Source organism: Mixophyes fleayi, chromosome 2, assembly GCF_038048845.1.
Source record: "Mixophyes fleayi isolate aMixFle1 chromosome 2, aMixFle1.hap1, whole genome shotgun sequence".
NCBI classification, from domain to species: domain Eukaryota; kingdom Metazoa; phylum Chordata; class Amphibia; order Anura; family Limnodynastidae; genus Mixophyes; species Mixophyes fleayi.
This window is the reverse complement of record NC_134403.1, coordinates 112748464-112767916: the sequence shown is the minus strand read 5'-3', so window position 1 is coordinate 112767916 and position 19453 is coordinate 112748464. Positions and strand designations below refer to the sequence as shown.

Here is a 19453-nt window from a genome sequence, read left to right as displayed (position 1 = left end):
AATTACTTCTTGTCCATTAGATGCTCGGTGTTTTCATACAGAAACAATTGACTTGGATGTAATGTTGATGTTGTTATATAGCTAGAGGTGGTTGCTAGACCCATTATTATCTAAGTGACACGGTTACTAACATGAGCCACAGTAACAGACATTTTGTACCAGCTATTTGTACTGACTTCATAGACTGGTAAATCTTCACAATATTGTATAGAATTAGGCACTTGCAGTTTTGTAACGATTTACATGAAATTTACAGTCGTATACAATACACAGACAGCAAATATCTGTAATCCATTACATAATGCATTATTAAACTAAATATAATTCTTCAAGACCAGATATTTACTAATTAACAGATTACACACAGAAGTAATATTTATGGAACCCCTGTAAGCGCAAATGTATTCTCAAAAAGGAAATACTTATATTTTGGTATATTGATGTCTTCTAGATGTCAATGCGTCTCTGATGCAGTAAATCGCTCAATATGGTCACAACCACATAAAAGAGAAAAAAATGTAAAATAGTGTAGGAGTAATAACAAATCTACACATTAATTGCAAATAATGAATCGTAGTGCAAATGGTTCATTCAGTGTCCATGTAGAAAATGGGATAATCCAGAATCTTGTCCCCCAATGTTAGGGTACTCACAAGACAATAGCAGAGTGTAAGCATTACATCAAATCGTTTAACCTCCATCCATCTGCTCCAATGTTTCACAATGTCAGATTGTGGTCTCCAATATTCAATATATAAAGAATAAATGAAAGGTATCTAGCATAATACCGTTTAATATATAAAATCAATTAAAAACATATTGAACACACTCACATTAAGCAATAAATGGTGAGCAGCAGATAAACAATGACACATGCACTCCTATTAGAGATGATATAGATGTTTAGCAGTGTACAAAGATATAATCACAAGGGCCCTGGGATCAGTCCAAGTAACTGGAACCTCCTCAAATCCAAGATGGTAAATTGGAAGGGTGTAATCTCGTACAGAAATTAGGTATTTTGCTCCAACGTGTTTCAACTCAGTCTTTTTCAAGGTACAGGGAGATGAGCTGGCAGCTGGCCACTAGTATCCTAATTCTGGGTGACTCGGCACCTGGACTTCTTCCATCCCTGATGTTATTCAGTGCATGTTCATTTGCATGTTTGCATTTATTAAGCTAACCTATAGATTGTTTTGACAAGCTGCAAATTGCTAAGGAGCATTTCAAACAAAGTTGTATGAATAGAAGCCAATGAATGGTCTTTACTGTATCTGTGGAGAGAATTTTGGGTTGACTTTATGGTCTCTGTAGAAAATGTATCAATGGATGGCCTTCACTTTATCTGTAAAAAGTGCATCTTTGTTAAGAAGCCATTGGATTACCTTTACGGTGAAATACTTGACATGGAAGTCAATGTTGTAGAGATATCGGTACATGTGTCTTTACATGCATGGACCATACTCCTGGTGAGAGCTATGGTGAAGAGCTATGACAAGCTTGTCACATTTATACATAATTCTCCATGCCTATTTCCATTTCTGGGCACAGTGACAAAGGGTGGGGAAAAATCCTAATGCGAACTAAGCATCCTTGTACTTGGTAAGTAATAGGATACAGCAGGTGATTTCCATACTGAGAATAGCAAAATGTAGATTCTGATCTTACGACTGGAATGTGTCAATTAGGCGGGGTACACACTACAGTGTTTTCACCCAACTATTGGGCCAATCAGACGATAAACGACCGGTTGAACCGATATCGCATTTGTGTAACCTGCAGCGATGAATGATTATCGTTCCAAAGAGCATCATATGGTTGAACAAGATTTTTTTAAATTGAACTAAAAATCTCATTCAATAATGTAACAATGTTGTTCCCATTCTGCAGTGTGTATGCACTCACGACTGGCTTTGAAAGAGTTATTGAGCTCCACAAGTGTGATTAAAATAAACTGTTTTTGACATATTGCAAAATGTGCTCACTCATTCATTTCATCTGATATTAAGGGAAATTCAGGGTCCATGTTAATTAGGTAAAATGAGCTATAAGTGGGACAGATGGGTGTCAATCAACACTTCTCTATATAAGTTTAACCACGTTACCTGGTGACAGCTGTCGCTCACTGAGAACCCCGGAGTCTGTGTCCATGGTTGGAGGTCTGGCTTGTGCCTGCTCTTCACTCTCCAGTCTGGGACCTCCTCTGTTCTTCTGAGCCTCCTATGTGGCGAACCAGTAAGGATGGTTCTTTATCCTGCAGACAACATCAAGAGGGGCATTGCACCATCTGCTTACTACACCCAGCACATCCAAACCCAATATCTTAATCACCCCTTGATTTTGCCAGTACTTAATTCACACCATGCACATGAAGGGGCCTCACCCTAAACATGACTGAAGGGTCAAAGGCTAACAACACTTCAAACTTTTCAACGGATGATTATGACTTATGAAGAGCACAGATCTGAATGTAATGTACGGGTATAGTGGGTATACATGAATTGGCATGCTGATCGGTACTTTATCTTTTTCCTATCGTCTGTAAAATCGCTGAAAGTATCGCATTGTTAGAAGTTTCCTGTAGTGTGTGTGTACTCAGCCTTACAAATGATCTTTTTTGCTGCTTTAAATGTCCATCATAGCAATGATGTCTTGGAGAAAAACCATTGTATGAAAAACAAGGCAGCAATTTGGAGGAATGTCTATTTTTATTTGGAGCAGCTGCGTCAAACACTTCTTCTGCGGAGAGACCCGAGAATTGCCAAAGATGAGTGGCAGAGGTTCCACCTACATTTAAGTGCCAGGACTTTGCTTAATACTTTGCTTAATAATTTGCTTATTGTTTAAATGTAAAAGACACCCACCAAAAGTGCTATTTAGGTATTGGATGGTGTTTAAAATAGTTATGTATTTTAGTGTATAACCACTGTAAGGATGGTCAAGTGCTGATGGAAATATGATGGAGGCCACACACATGAGGCCTGAGTCATCAAGGAGAACAAGGCAAAAAGAAGGAGTATATTTGATCCTGGACAAACCATGTTACAATGCAAGGGGTGCAAATGAGTTATTTTGCACTTAAGGACAATACAGGCTGCTTTTCATGTGGCACAGAAATACTTGATAGCTTTAACTATACACTGACATTTAAAGTTGATCTGGGACATGTCCTACCCCAGCTATAAATCTGTCCCCACATTTTAAATTTACCTCTCCCTCCAATGCGACAGGGCTTTGCCAAAATGCAGTTACCCCTTTCTTTGACTTTACTCTCTTTAATGACTCAGGCCCATGGTCTTTTTATTTTTGTTATTGATTTAATTTATTCAGGACAGTTTCAGGCATGTTGGCAGCAGCAATGCAAATATAGATATAACATTACAATATTGGGGTGTTTTATTGGTTTAAAAAAAGCCATATTATAATTCATGTTCATATCCATATTATAATTTCGAATTATATTCATTTGTGTATTATTAATATTTTATTATATTATACATATTATTAATGAACATTTTCCTTAAATGACGATGGCCTCATTTTTATTTCCCCAATGTGAATAACAGTATAATGTAAAGTTATAGTCATTTGTTTCCTATGCAAGCCCAATTTTCTCTTTGCATACACTTTTGACATGAATGTAGTCCTGTTGTGGCTCTGTAATGAAAGGAACTTGACTATTTAAAATATTTGTGCATTGGAGAACTGCAGCTCATATTACTTAGATAAACACATTCATTATTTCTGTATGCTGTGGTTAAGCTAAGGGCATGCGAAAACCTAAGTTTATAGCATTATTTGTCATGTGTTCGACGGTTGTACAGAACTTCAGAGTACGTCAACATTTTCCCTAACAAAGACTAGCAAATAACACTTCTTAAAATCACTGTGTGACTAAAATAACTCTAGATTAAAGTAAACATGTACAATTGCATCCACACAGCTAGTACTAGCTAAAACAGTGTTTATACTTCTCTGCCTGCCACATAGTAATAATCCATGCAGAATAATGTTCATAAAGAAATTTGTAACGATTAAAATGAAAATTATAAATTTGTAAATGTGCCTTCAAGCATGCCACAGCCTTGTGTATTTCAATGGGAATTGATATTAAGTTTCTTTTTATTTGACAACTTTTATTTAATGGTTATTTAATCAGTAGCCCTCAGTCCTTTGAACTTCGCTTAGTGTTTTGCCTCCCATACATGTCTATTGAAGCTGTTCAGAAGAAGTAAGCTTGAATATATGAATTCCCAATTCTAGAAAGTGCTAATGGGGAGGTTTGAAAATAAATTAGAATGTTCCACTTGATGTCACTTGACATATAGGGCAAATTTGCATTGGTCTAGCTTGTTTTGTTTATTACAAAACAATCTACTCCTTTAGTGATACCAGTCTGCCTCCCTTTTGGAGTGGTGGTGCAATAAGATGAGACCAATCCATGTGTGCTGTCTTGGAGCCACACAAAAATCTGTTTGCGTACCACGGTGACCTTGCTGAGCAATATAGCAGGACACAAATCCACACCACCTGATGGTCCAACTTTTGTGGCTCAGTCACGGTTTTTGGAGATCAAAGGGAAGTGAAATAAGGACGTTTCCTCTCATGAAAGAGGTGCAGATTGAGGCATGGCTTGGATGGATCAGGGATTTCATTTGGTTTATTTTCAAAATAGAAATATTATAAAGTGTGTAGCTCAAGAAAGTGAATATGCACATAGAACATCGAGTGCACTCAGTGGGGCTTAGCTCAGAGCTGGCGCTGAGATGTTGCTTAGATCAGGGTTTCCCAAACCCAGTCCTCAGGGCTCCCCAACAGTGCAGGTTTTCCATATCTCCTTGCTGGAGCACAGGTGTATTCATTACTGACTGACACATTGTAACAGATCCACAGGTGGTCCTAATTATGTCACATGTGATCCAGAAAACCTGCACTGTTGGGGAGCCCTGAGGACTGGGTTTGGGAAACCCTGGCTTAGATCCAGTATTATTCAACTACAGTTCTAAATAGTTTTTTTTCGGTATAGGATATTTGCAAAACAACCCCTATATGTGGCATTCACCTGTTTTAAGAAAATTTAGTTTTCTGCATAGAAATGCCTTTGTGAGAACCTTTTCTATTTTAGGGATACATGAAAATTAAAACTAATCCTGAAAATAGTAATGACTCATTTTTCACAATTTTCTCTAAAATAATTTTCCACTGCCCTTTTTCCATTGTAGCTATTTGGATATTTTGTCTTCTATAGTTTTATGGATAGACAAACATGTTTCTACTTGGACTGGACCCAACAAGGCATATTTATCAAGTATATGTACATTACAAACAGTGGAGTCGATGTGTACACATCAGTAGCACAGTGTCCTGGTAGTGGATCAGATTGCACTGGCCTATTAGGCATTAGCTGAGTTCTCATCCTGCGTTTAATAGCATGCTTTGTGTTCCCCATGATGATATGCACACTCCATGTCATTGCTATTTTTGAAGGACCATTTCCTAGAACTGTATAGCTACTTATTCCTAGGAAATAGGTTTGTGTAAGCGTCTTCACGTCTGTTATTGATGTATCTTTAGAACCTACAGGAAAGACTTGAGAAATGAAATCAAGTAGTGTTTTGTGCAAATAAATTTGTGTGCATAGTTTACCTATCTTTGAACCCATAATGGCGGCACTTTGTAATTGTATTTGTCTGTTAATGTTTTTCAGTTTGGGGTATATTACAGATTTTGGAATAACACACTTGGCTAACACAGTCTGGTATTCTTAGCAATATGTTTCTCTGAATATGATTTCGCAATAGGCAGAGCAGGCCTGTGCCCAAAGGTGATGTAGGCTGAGCGGGCACTCTGTGCAGAGTAAATGTGAAGCTTTGGCATCTTTCATCAACAACCGAGGGAGTGTAAAATGTCAACTCATGGGTTTAACGAAGTGAATAGATGTTTATTTAACTAGGTAGAAAGAGGTTCACCTAAGTAGCATTCCTAGAAGGGGATGAATGGCACTGAATTGCCACTGTATACAGGGCCCTCTTAAGAACCTCTTGGGCCCCCGGGCACAGCAGTGCACCGGGGCCCCTATATATACAGAAATAAAAAAATGATTATATATATGGGCCCTGCAGCCCAGGGGGGCCCGTCGGAGGCAGGAAAAAGAAAACCCTGAAAAAAATAAAAAAATACTTGCCGTGCTGTCAGCTGGCGATCCGGCTCCCTCCCTGGTCTCCTCCTCCGTCGCGCTCCGCAATGGATGTCGGGCGGGCGTGATGACGTCACGCCCGACATGCACTGCCAGTGCGACGGAGGAGGAGACCAGGGAGGGAGCCGGATCGCCAGCTGACAGCACGGTAAGTATTTTCTTCTTTTTTTCCAGGGTTTTCTTTTTTTTTTTTTCTGCCTCCGGAGGGCCCCCTGGGCTGCAGGGCCCCGGGCACCTGCCCAGCGTGCCCAATGGGAAAGACGGCCCTGACTGTATATTCCTTTGACAGGAACAGCAAGTCTGTGTAATGTCTCTTGTGAAAGAGGTGTGGCTAGTGGATGTGGTTAGAATTAGGCTGGGTACACACTAGAGATTTTTCAGCCAAGTATGGGGCCAAATACACAATAAACAACCATTTAGCCTGATATCTCATTAGTGTGTATACTTACACAATGAATGCGGGTCATTCTAAAGTACCGATCATCGTTTCATTTGCTTGCTCGTTCTGTTTAAAAATCTCGTTCCAACCGCCTTCCGATCCTGCACTGCGTATGCACACAAGACCGTCGGTCAATCTCGGTGGGACAGGTCTCATTACAATAGTGGGTCTCATCTACCTTTTCTGTCTGCCTGCTGCTGATATTGTCCCATTGTCTTTATCATGTTCCAGGGTCTCTGTCAAATCACTGTCATTGCCATATGTTCCTCTTATCATGTGCCACTGTCTTTATCACCTTAGTATAACTGCTGTATATGATGATGTATATGAATACCTCAGCCTCCCAATTGTAAAGCGCTATATAAAGAAATGATGATGATGGTACCAGATATAGTATGGCCCGATGGTGTGGTATTGTTGGCCAGGTATCTGGTGTCTGATCTGTCTGACACAGGAAAGGAGACCGCAACACCTATCCCCACCATTGGTGTGCACAGTACAGGGAATAAACCAGTTGACAGGCAGCGCTGTGATATGAGAGCTGGCTACAGGGAGGTGTTTCTGCTGTGGCTGGCATTGGGTGCGCTGGGTTTAGATGATTTGTCAGTGTCCTGTTGAAGTTACACAGTCGTGTTACTCTGTATGTAGCAGTGTTATTACCCAGCACTCTTCTGGATTGTTATTCAAGACAGGAACTGCTGTCATCCATTCAGCTGATGGTTATGACAGATGAAGAAAGCACATCTGAAGGTAATCGTGTACAGCGTGTACACGTGAATCGGCAGACTAGAACAGTCATTGATAAAATTGTTAGTGATTACAAATTGGTCGAAGGTTTTTATAGTGTGTACCTAGACTTAGGGTGCCGATTGTTTTGTGCCTAAAGGTTCCAATTATATATTTGGCCATTATTGAGGGAATGATTCAATAAGAAGAGGTGACTGAATATGAACAGTATTTTATACAGATCAAGATTGCCTCTTTTTTTTTCTTTCATTTTTTTAATCAGAATGGCTTTCTGTTAGTAATTGTCAACATTTTTAATGTTGTAGGTTATGTTTCTATACATTATAGCTTCTAGTAGTACTCGCACACAAGTTCCTGAAGCAGTATATTTGCAGTCGCCTAGAACTTAAGATGGACTTTATTGACCTTCGCTATGTTGCTTATTACAAAGTCTTCCATACTGGGCAAATATAAAGAGAACTACATTATTCCTTGCACAAAATATAAGCGTACATACTCACCTGTATAATAGGCATAACATAGTTTAGTTTAAAATATTTCATATGTCTGTATGCCTAGCATTGTAAATTGTTGTTGTAACATTCCAATTTATTTACCAGTAATGAGTTCATTGTAAACAGGACCAGACAAAGACAGCTTCCTCTGGCATTGTTTTATTTGGGCACTTTTCTTTTCCTCCACTACCCTCCCTGCCATATACTGGGGACATCCTTAGTGTGAGGAAATTGTGTTCTCCAGCAGGTCTTGTGAATGATCTATTAGAGAACTGACTCAAGCTGACGATAGTTCCAGGTTAACAAAGATAATTATTGCACCTTGTGGTTTGCTCAATTCATACATAGGGAGCAGGCCAGTGATATTATAGACTTATACATGACTATGACACTTACAAGTTGGTTGTAAATATGTGAGAGGAGCTTCAGCTGTCAGGAATGGAGCGGGGGAGGGTAATACTTTACTTTTTAACAGAGCTGCAGTAGAAAGTCATGTTAACAGTGAACAATATGTTTTTTATGGTTCATCCTTGAAATTTTACATTTTGGGTTCAGTGGTAGTATGAGCTTCTATAAAGCATGGGAACATCTATTTAGAGAATGTTATTACCATAACATACCATTTATTATTATTTATTTATAAGGCGCAACAGATTCCGTAGCGCCGGATACAGAAGCAAGTAACAAATGGATGAGGTAATATATAAGTAGCACAGATGAATGTGAGTAATGCTTTGGGGACTCAGAGTGCAGAAAAAGACGTGACAGGACAAATGAGGGATCAGTAGACAGACGTAGGACAATAGGTAGAGAGCTTACATTATAGATGGAGGGGTGGTGAGAGAACGTAGAACCATCTGGGAAAAGATGGAGATGGCAGGTGAGGAAGAGGAGGTAATGGATAGAATGGTTAGGAGATGGTAGGATAGGCGGGCTTGAAAAAGGGGAGTTTTGATTGAGCGTTTGAAGGACTGAAGGTTGGGGGAGCGTAAAGTGAGATGGGGGAAAGGAGTTCCAAAACTTAGGGGGCAGCACGGCAGAAGTGTTTGAGGCGACCATGGGAGGAGGTAATTTGAGGTGGAGGTAAGAGGCAGAGCTGAGTGGCTGGGTAGGTATGTACCTCGAGACAAGGTAGATATGTAAGGGGGGGAAGTGTGGTAAGGGCTTTGTAAGTGAGGATATGGCGCTTGAACTGAATTCTGAAATGGATAGGGAGCCAATGAAGAGATTTATGCAGAGGAGAAGTGAAGAAGGTGCAGTGGGAGAGGAAGATGAGCCCAGCCACAGCATTCTGTAATGATTGAAGTTCAAAAATGTGATAGTCAGGAAGGCCAGTGAGAAGGAGGCTGCAATAGTCAAGATGAGAAATGAAGAGTGAATGGACCAGAATTTTGGTTGCTTTCTGAGAGATGAAGGGATGGATTTACGTGATGATACGGAGGAGGAAGTGGAAAGATTTGGTGAGGGACTGGATTTGAGGGGGTCAAGGGTAACTCCAAGGCAGCAAGCTTGGGTGACAGGAGGAAGAGTGATGTTGTCAGCCAAGAGGGAGATATTGGGAGGGATAGAAACATAGCCAGGAGGAAAGATGATGAGCTCGGATTTGGAGATGTTGAGTTTCAGGAAGCGCTTTGACATCCAGGTAGTTACAGCAGAGAGACAGCTAGATGCCTGGGTTAGGAAGACAAGAGAGAGGTCAGGGGAAGAAAGATACATTTGCATGTCATTTATTAGCATAGATGTGCTTCTAGCTCTGATAACCGGCTCGCTCTCCTAGCCTGTTCTACCCCCACCAATACTACTTCCTCTGGTTGTGCTAGCAGCTAAAGTCCAATCTCCACTGAGTCCCACTAGCTTCTATTGTCTTAGTATTGTCCTATCCCTCTAGACTGTAAGCTTTCACCAGCAAGGTGAGCTTTGGCTCACATTTGCAACTTTTGTGGCGCCTTACAAATGATAATGATGATGCCCGTTTTTCTCCTGAACAGTTGCTGCATTGCATCATGGTTACTATAGTAATCTGTATAAATTGCATTCAGACTATGGTTATCTTTTATTGTATTGGTATTGAACAGCTGCTACTTACATTCTGCATTGCAATGCTTGATTGTGAGCATATGCCTATTACAGTGTACTTATTGTAAAACAATAACAGGGTTTTATATTAATAGTAAATGTTCCTACTTGGAAATAGCGCAGTTCTGGGAAAATTTGTTATTGCTTCACATTTTTTTTTTTTATCATTCTTTTAAATGGGCCCATGATTTGAGCTGATCTGCCTTCTAGGCCAGTTTATGTTTGCAGACTGTTATGCCAAGTGTCCTTCATCTAACATTGTGATATATACACAATGTCCTGGCATATATTGTTTAGTTAGCCGCACACTGTGTGTTCCTATTAGAAGTATGTTATATTTACCCAAGTAAGTTAATAATAAGTTGAATGCATTTACCTTCTCTATTATAGATCTCGTATTAGGGAGATTTTTTTGTATTTCAGGAAAGCAGAGTATTGTCTGTCTTAGACATTGACAAAAACCGGAATACAGTCATATGTATTTTGTTCTTGTTTAAGAATGATACATTTCAGTTTCTTTATTTTGCTTAATGAATAGACCTAAGTTATTTGGCACTGATCAAGTCATCCGAGAAACTATATCACAATATTTCCACTTCATTCCTGTGTTTTAGGAAAAATCACATGGTTGTAATTTTGCATATGTAGCTTTGTGTTTGGGGGTTTTTTGACTGTTGGAATTCATAAAAGTGGTAAGATTTACGCTGATTTTCCAGAAGGGATAACCCAAGATGAAGCAGACCTCACACTAACACCTGTGGGTCTGAGATGCAAATGCAAAAGCTATGATTGACAATGTTGTTTGTTCTTAGACTTGAAGGTGTTTACCGATTTAACATAGAAACATGAACAGAAACATAAAATTTGAAGGCGGATAAGAGCCACTTGGCCCATCTAGTATGCCCATATTTTAACCTATGGTAACCTCAAACACTATTTGATCCTTAGTTCTTTGTAAAGATACCCTTATGTCAATCCCATGTATGTTTAAATTGCTCTACTGTATTAGCTTCTACCACCTCTAATGGGAGGCTATTCCACTTATCCACTACCCTTTCTGTGAAGTAAATTTCAAATTTCCTTTGAACCTACTTCCCTCCCGTTTCACTACATGTCCTCGAGTTGTAACACTTTTCTTCCTTTGAAGAATGTTTCCCTCCTGTACCTTGGTAAAACCCTTGATATATTTGTTTTTCTCATGTCCCCCCTTTCCTGGGTATGTTTTGTGCTGTAGACCATGCACCATTTTAGTTGTCCTTCTTTGTTCAATCCTTAATGTATTTATATCCTTCTGGAGATATGATCCCCAGAATTGGACACTGTATTCTAGATGAGGCTGTACCGATGACCTATACAGTGGCATTATTACTTCTTTCTTTCTTTCTGCTACTGATTCCTCTCCCTACGCAACCAAGCATCTGACTTGCCTTTCTCCTTGCTTTGTTACATTGTTTACCTGCCTTTAAGTCACTTGAAATAGTGACTGCTAGATCCCTTTCCTCCTCAATAGTTTCCATTATAGTGCCATTTATACTATATTTAGCCTTTGAGTTTTTGAAGCCCAATTGCAAGATTTTGCTTATTTTGGCATTAAACTGTAGTTGCCACTCTCTTGACCATTCTTCTAGTTTATCAACCATTTGTTTTACCCCTCCTGGTGTGTCTACCCTGTTGCATATCTTTGTGTCCTCTACAAAAAGGCATACTTACCCGTCAATACCATTTGCAATGTCACCAACAAAGATATTAAAAAGCACTGGTCCAAGTACAGATCCCTGGGATACTCCACGGGTTACCTTTCCCTTACTGCAAGTCTCTATTTTCTAATGGGCAAGCAAGATCTATCCATTCAGCTATCAGCTATCTTAGAATCCAATCCCAATCCCAAGAATTCGAGTTTATTTAACAGTCTGCGATGTGTGACAGTGTCAAAAGTCTAGATAAGCTACATCTACCCCCCCCCCCCCTTTGAACTATTACTATAGTCACCCAGTCAATATGATTTGCTTGACCTGATCTCCCCCCCCCCCCCTCCTTCCCCAAATAAATCAATGCTGTTTGGGATCCTGCAAGTTACTGGATATTTCCATCAATTTCCCCACTACTGATGTAAGACTCACTGGTTGGTAGTTACTCGCCTCTTCCTTGCTTCCACTTTAGTGCAGTGGGACTACATTTGCAGTTTTTCAGTCTTCTAGAATTACTACTGTAGCTAGCGACTGGTTGAATAATTCTGTTAATGGTGTTAACAGCACCCTTTACGTTCTTTTAGTATTTTTGGATGTATCCCTTCTGGCCCGATCTATCCACTTTCAGTTTTGAGAGTTCTGTTAGGACCGTCTCCTCCGTAAATGTACTTGCATCTACCTCATTTTTATGAATATACTTGCATCTTAACTGTGGCCCCTTCCCCTCTTTACTCTTAACAATTAATCTAAAGTTATAATAATAGAATATGTTTCATATAATCTGGAGCCCTAAGAAAGACGGTGCTCTCTGCATGTTGGCACTGTTTTTCCATGTGCTGCATCTCAACAAAGTGTGCTTTTATTTCCAGCCGTCACTTCAAATCAAATGAAAACACTGCTGGTCTATTGAACATTGCCAGGGGCCTGTCTGACTTCAATACAGAAAAGAGCAGCTGTTATAGAGTGTAAAGTAACATGATGTTGAGTGTTCTAGAGTGAGTGATTTGTTTATTTACATTCCTCTCTTGGACATGTTGGTTATGCTACTTTTCTGCAGGGAGCTTTTTGTGGTCTGATGAGCTCTGAAGATGGCAGCTTACATTATTGTCCACCACTGTATTTTTTAAAGGACAATAAATCTTAGTTGTCAGCTGACTGTGAATCAGGATCTGCATTGAGGATGCTGGTTTATGTTAGAAAGTACTTGGTGTGTTGGCACAAGTTCATCGGAGCTGTGCTTCTGCTAAGCCAGCTATAATGATGTCTACAATACTAATTGTAAACAGCAGCTGTTCTATACCAAGTGTCCATATTTCTGACAGTGTTTACTCCAACACTAGTTCTGCCTTTTCTATCCACAAACTGTCAAACTGAAGGTCTCTGGTTGGCTAGGAATCAAAAGTGTCATCTTTAGGTTATAATAGTTTATTGTACTTATTTTTTATATATATATAATAATAGTAAAACTTTCCTCCGCATGTTCCATCTAGCAATGATACAAGTAATGGGAGGATTTGTGTGTTTGGGTGCAAGTGTTCTGTTCCCCTCCAGATAGTGTGTGTATAAGAAAGACAGCAGCGTGTAGATTAATACAGAGAACAGTATGACCAGGATCAAGAGTGACACACCTTTATGTGAAGTATTCCATACTTTACAGGAAAGGCAGCCACACCCAAGGCTGGACAGCTCCCAAGAACCAGATGTGCCTAAAAAAAGACTGCTGGTTCTCCTAGATTTTAGTGACCTGGCTCCTTAGTTCTACATTATTTTTGACTGCGCTATCAAAATAATGAAGAAATAAATAAAATTATGCTTTGGATGAATCTCATTAGACCTCAATGCAGTGACTCTAATTTTAATACATCTTTATTGAATACACTTTTTATTTGGAGCCTATGTAGTGAACCTAAATACCACTCATTACATATTTAGTAATAAATAATGTGATTTACTATGTCCAAATAGCATTCAGTAATGTACAGCAATGTTTTCTATATTCAAATATTAAACTGTTCAAAAGTTCTTTTATTTTAGTTTTGCAACATTCATTTCATTTTACAAATCAGCAGTATAGGTTGCATAATTTGATTTCATCAATGCGACCCTTCTACTTTTGTCCCTGACCCTTGTGCTTTGTGTGTTTTCAGGTTTCCACTGTCATCAGTAGCATCCGGCAGGTGTCCAAAGTTTCCCTAAAGGAAGATTCAAAACCCAGCAAAGACAGTGAAGATGCCTTTTATAACTCACAGAAGTTTGAGGTTTTATATTGTGGGAAGGTGTTAATAGCTCATAAGAATGCTCCATCTACCCTTGTTGACGACTGCATTGAGAAATTCTCTCAACATGAACGGCAGCGCCTGAAACTGCTGAGTGAGCAGAGCAGTACAGACTCAATCTCCGACCTCACAGAGGCTGAGACCAATGTCCCATTGACTCCATCAGATAGTGTATGTCAAGAACAGGACACTGAGACTAATGCCAGTTCTGCCTCCAGGAACAGTCCATGTATATTTAAAATAGGCAGTCAGAGCAATATATCTAGTATGCGGGTGTCATTTCCTGAGAGGATTCTAGAAGACTCTGGCTTTGAGGACCAGCAGGAGTTTAGAGCTCGCTGTAGTAGTGTCACTATTCAGAAGAAAGCTTATGATGGGAAGTCACAGTCAAGAAGAAGACATGCAAGTGCGCCAAGTCATGTGCAGCCATCAGACTCTGAGAAGAACAGAACAATGCTCTTTCAGGTATGTAATATGCAGAATAACACCCTGAATGTACACATCACCTACATTTGGAGAAGATTATGGCTTCATGTAGCTAGTCTACCCTCCTTCATTATATCTATAGATCTTCTAGCCAGCTGTGCCAACCAGCAGAGGTATTATCTGCTTACTCTAGCATTTGCATGATAAGGGCAAGGGCATAATGCTAGGCTTTTCACTTTTAAACCTTTGTACTAAAACGTGTTTAACAACTCCACACTTTGGATTGTTGATGGCCATGACATTTTGTTGAAAACACAAGACGAGAAAAGATACATTGAATTAAAAACAAACAAACTGAATAACTCAATCCCCCCCCTACACACACACACACACACACACACACACACACACACACACACACACACACAAAATTGCAACTATTGTGCCTCCCACACTTCGCTACAACATTTTTCCTGAGAGGGCAACTTTGCCACAGAACAGCTGACAACTTTGCTAATCAGCGGGTTAACTCCCTCCTTAACCCCACCCCCAAATTTAAACCTCACTTTCAAAAAATGCCGCTCCACTGGTTCAGTTCAATAGTGTGAACACAACAGCACAAAACTAAGTTGCCATCCATTCAGTAAGTGTGTAGCCCTAGTGTCTTTATTAGCTTAGGTCTTGTTAAAAACAATGTAAAAAAGTCTACAATTCCATGTATTTTGACTTCGATTTTAACAGCAAGTTAGAAGTGTTAGAAGCTTTCCTGTAGCAAAGTGTACGGTATACGTTTTAATGTTCACAGACACACCATTGTATATAACAGAGCATTAACACTCATGTGAGAGTCTGTGAATAGGTCTATTACTTTACATGATTGCTTTGGCTATCTGCTTCAAAACACTTTTTTGTTAGGCTTTAACACATGTTAATCACTTAAAATTGATACCTGTATGAGGCCTTAGCCTTTTAAAGTTACAATGTGTTATGTATAATATGATACTATATGTACAATTGCAATTCAATCTTTGTGATTAATGTAAGCACCTGGACTTCTTAAGGTTAACACTGACAAATAGTTATTATATGCCTTCCGGCAAAGTGAGCATTAGATATATACAGAGACACACATCAGTGGATAAATAGAGGGAATCGCTCAGTGTACTATTCTTGGCCTACAGAAGAAAAATCTCTTTATCCCTCTCTAGACCCACAGTGCTGACTCGCCTTACTTAACCTTTATTATATATCCATTATTAAGTGTCTTCCAGAGAATGCTCATTTTACCCTCTATAATATACCTTGGAGGGAAAAAAGGTTTTATGCCCTTAAATGTGAACTCTACAAAAAAAAAGTATGTTCTTAACTCATTTATATCTAAAAGTGAGTGGTACAGTATGCTGGGAGGAAAGACAGCTGTTTAGTATACAATGATGTCCTGTGTCTTCAAATTAAAAAAGTGTGATATGCAGCCTGATGAAAATATTACTTGCCTACTCTCTCGGAATGTGGTGGAGGTGGGGCTTAATTGCATCATCAGGCCCCACCCCCGCTATGCAATGCCATGAATTTCAGCATTTCATAGCAGGGACGGGGTAAAATATATACTGTTGCACTCCTAGTTTCTAAGAGTGTGTCTCAATTTCAAGTCATTGACTAGAGATCTGCAATTTTAAAATAATCATCATCACCATTTATTTATATAGTGCCACCAATTTCGCAAAGCTGTACAGAGAATATTGTCTTTCACATCAATCCATGCCCCATTGGAGCTTACAGTCGAAATTCCCCTAACACACTCCAGGGGATAAATTTATCAAGCTGTGGGTTTGAAAATTGGAGATGTTGCCTGTAGCAGCCAATCGGGTTCTAGCTGTCATTTTGTAGAATGTACTAAATAAATAAACTAGAATCTGATCGGTTGCTATGGGCAACATCTCCACTTTTCAAACCCGGCGGAAACTCGTAGCTTAATACATTTACCCCTAGGACTCATTTTTTTAGAAGCCGAGAATAATCTTCTGACATTCAGGGCAAAGCAAGATAATACAGTTCACCTTCTCTATGTAGCATTTTCATATGTGGTAGATAGTGGCACCTAGTGAACACTAAAAGGTCCTTGCAGTGGAACACTAACATGTCAATGTTACATTCTATATATGTTTTAATATATGAATCTCTCTTTCTATCTATCTCTCTATCATCTTGTTTCACTCTTTTCCTTCCTCACCAAAATGTGCTAAATATCCTCTAGTAACACATAATTTTATATTATACCAGTAATGAAGACTCTGGAATAGTGTTTGCAGGCAGGTATATTGTCCCAGGTTTCTAACCTACATGTTTTAAAACCCCAGGGAGAGTATTTATATTTGGTAAACGCTTCCCAGAGAGATGTTCAGCTTTAGGGAAAAGCTGGTAAGGGTCCCTGGGGTGTAAATGGAGAGAGAAGGGTGGGTTTCATTTACAAGGCCCAGTCTGGGTCTTCTGTTCTGCTTTCAGACTGATTAATGCTGGCACCTGTGAGCTGCGTTTAAAAGACTGCTAAGCAGTGGATTCAGTCTCTCACTACCTTGGGAAAGGGACTGAAGAGTCTCTGTGAGAGGAAATCGATCTTTACTGTGCGAAAACTGTGCTGGAACTTGTTTTGTTTTAATTTGTTAGTCAGGAGTGACTTGTGTTTACTTAGTACCGGACAGGCAAGATGTTTATTTTGAAGTTTGTTTTAATTTCTTGCTTAAGCCAATTGTACCCAAACACTGTACTTGTGTGATGTCTCGGTTGCTACACACTATCAGCTACCCCAGGATATGACACTTTTTCCCCTACCACGGTTACAATAGGTATAAACCCTAATAAATAATATCTGTAGTTCTTAGGTCATTTCTTCAGTGTCCATTAGGAAGCTTATGTATTGTAAGGAATGAACCACTGCCTTCTGTACATTATTATGAATATTAGGAGTCACCTCACAGTTCTGTAAGCTGTTATAAACCTTTATACAGACACAGAACTCCTCAGTGACTTCTAATAGCTATATAATTTAATGGGAAGTTCTCATATATTATCACATTATTACTTGTTTTTCTAGTGCTCAGTCATTTTGCAGTTTGTTTCACATTTTCTTTTCATTATTCCACTTTTCTATTTGTTCCAGATATTTTGGTTAATGGTTTGAATACCTCTATAACGTAACTGTGATTATTTGCATGCCAATACATGTTTGTTCCTCAGAGCTAGTTGAAGAGAAGCAGAAGGTATAATCAAGCAATGGCTTTAATAGAGATGTTACCATTTTATAGTTAATTGCTGCAAATGTCAAAATTATAAAGTCTCTTGTGGCAGCTGCTACTTTGCATCTGTTCAGTTGTGTATATTTACCGTACAGTAACTTTAACTGTAAATAATAGGACTTGTTATTTTAGGTATGTATATTACTTGAATACCGGGCCACCCACACAGTCTAATAGACAGAAATGTTGTAGGCAGTAGCACATTCTTTATGAATCTGACATTATGGTGAAGACAAAAGGCAATATATATGTCATAGGTCACAATACTGCACAATGGACATGATTTAGCCCAAATTTATGGTCGTACTATGTGCTATAATGTATCTCCATGTTAACAAATATTTGGCTGTAAAGCCTGTCCCTTTATATACATTTCTAAGAGTCCTTGTCCACTGGTGTCACATCTGATTACAAAACACAAGTGCAAACTGCATAGAAAAACACCTATACATGCTGTTAAGAGCCAACACTTTCTCATGCAGTTCCATTCATTTTAGTTGGGTTACCAGCTACATGTTAAACCCATTGACATGAATAGGAGATGCTCTGTATATTTAATAAATAAGGACATCATCACTTTTTGTTGAAATTCATTACAAATTAAATTAAGAGTATACAGCTTTAAAAACAGAATTAGATACAGTTACATCTTGTATCTTATAATTAAATATATCCCTAGCCACCACACACTGGTGTAATAATGACTTAATGGCCCTGGCGCACTATTTGCTGGTGATCTGCGGAGGTGTGCCTATAATGTGACAGCTGTGTCAGGATGCAAGTTGGCGGGCAGCAAAATGAAGGGAATTACTTTAACAAAGGTGTTATCGGTGTGTGCACTGTGCTTATTGAGGTACAAAATGTGTGTGATAAATGTGCTCCGTTCACAGATATACAGTGCAACATGCAGCAGATATCACATTTAATGTATTAGTACCGAAAATAAATGTAGAGCACCTGTAAAAACATCATCATGCTGTGGATATAGTGTGACACATTGCTGACAAATGTCTTGCTGTACGTGTGTTGTACGTTTTTATTATTGTGATCATTAAAATCATATGAACATTTCTTTTGAAGGTTGGAAGATTTGAAATTAATCTCATAAGTCCTGATACCAAAACCGTGGTGCTGGAAAAGAATTTCAAAGATATATCCTCATGTTCCCAGGTATGTTGCTGTGTATTTTTTAGTAACCATGGTTTGTTGGTGTTTCTGTCTTTTCAGGCATGTTCAAAAATGGCTTTTAAGATTTGTCCTTAATAATATGCACCTTTTCTTGCAATACAAAATGAATGTAACACACAGCTAACCATATATAACTGCAAACGGTACAATGCAATAAAACCAGTATTTATAAAGGGCTGGTGCTATTGTACATTTAGGAATATGCGTCTTTGAGTAGAGTAGATTATACATAAAAGTATCTCTCAGGCTCAAAAGAGTTTCTCTGTAGAAGGGGTAAGTTGTACTGTAGATTTTGTGCTTTAAGACCAATGCAGTATCTGACATGAAATCCATTTTTAAAATAGACAACTAAAACGTACTGAGAGTTTTCTTCAGATTTGATGGGAAATAAGCACAACAGCACATCCCATACTCTTGCTGCTGAAATTGCATAAGTAGAAATGTAACACATGCAATGTTGGTCAGTGCGCACACAATCCCCTGTGACGTGGCTGCCAGGTGAGCTTAGCTGTGCAGAGCATGAGCACCAGTGCTGTCTATGGGAGGCTCATGTGGAGAACCAGAGTATTTGTATCCGCAGCGGCCATTTTGCAAGCCGGGAAGTTTGGTTATTGGTGGGCCCGTGTCCTC

At 39.1% G+C, this 19453-nt stretch overlaps 1 protein-coding gene across 2 annotated transcripts in view; it reads left to right on the top strand.

The window, feature by feature from the left end:
- TBC1D4 (TBC1 domain family member 4) overlaps nt 1-19453 on the top strand; it is a 136618-nt gene that overhangs the window by 63888 nt on the left and 53277 nt on the right. For both annotated transcript variants that reach the window (XM_075199820.1, XM_075199821.1), the window contains exons 2-3: nt 13788-14381; nt 18716-18805. In XM_075199820.1, coding sequence (XP_075055921.1) covers nt 13788-14381; nt 18716-18805 — 684 coding nt within the window. The remainder of the gene's footprint in view (nt 1-13787; nt 14382-18715; nt 18806-19453) is intronic.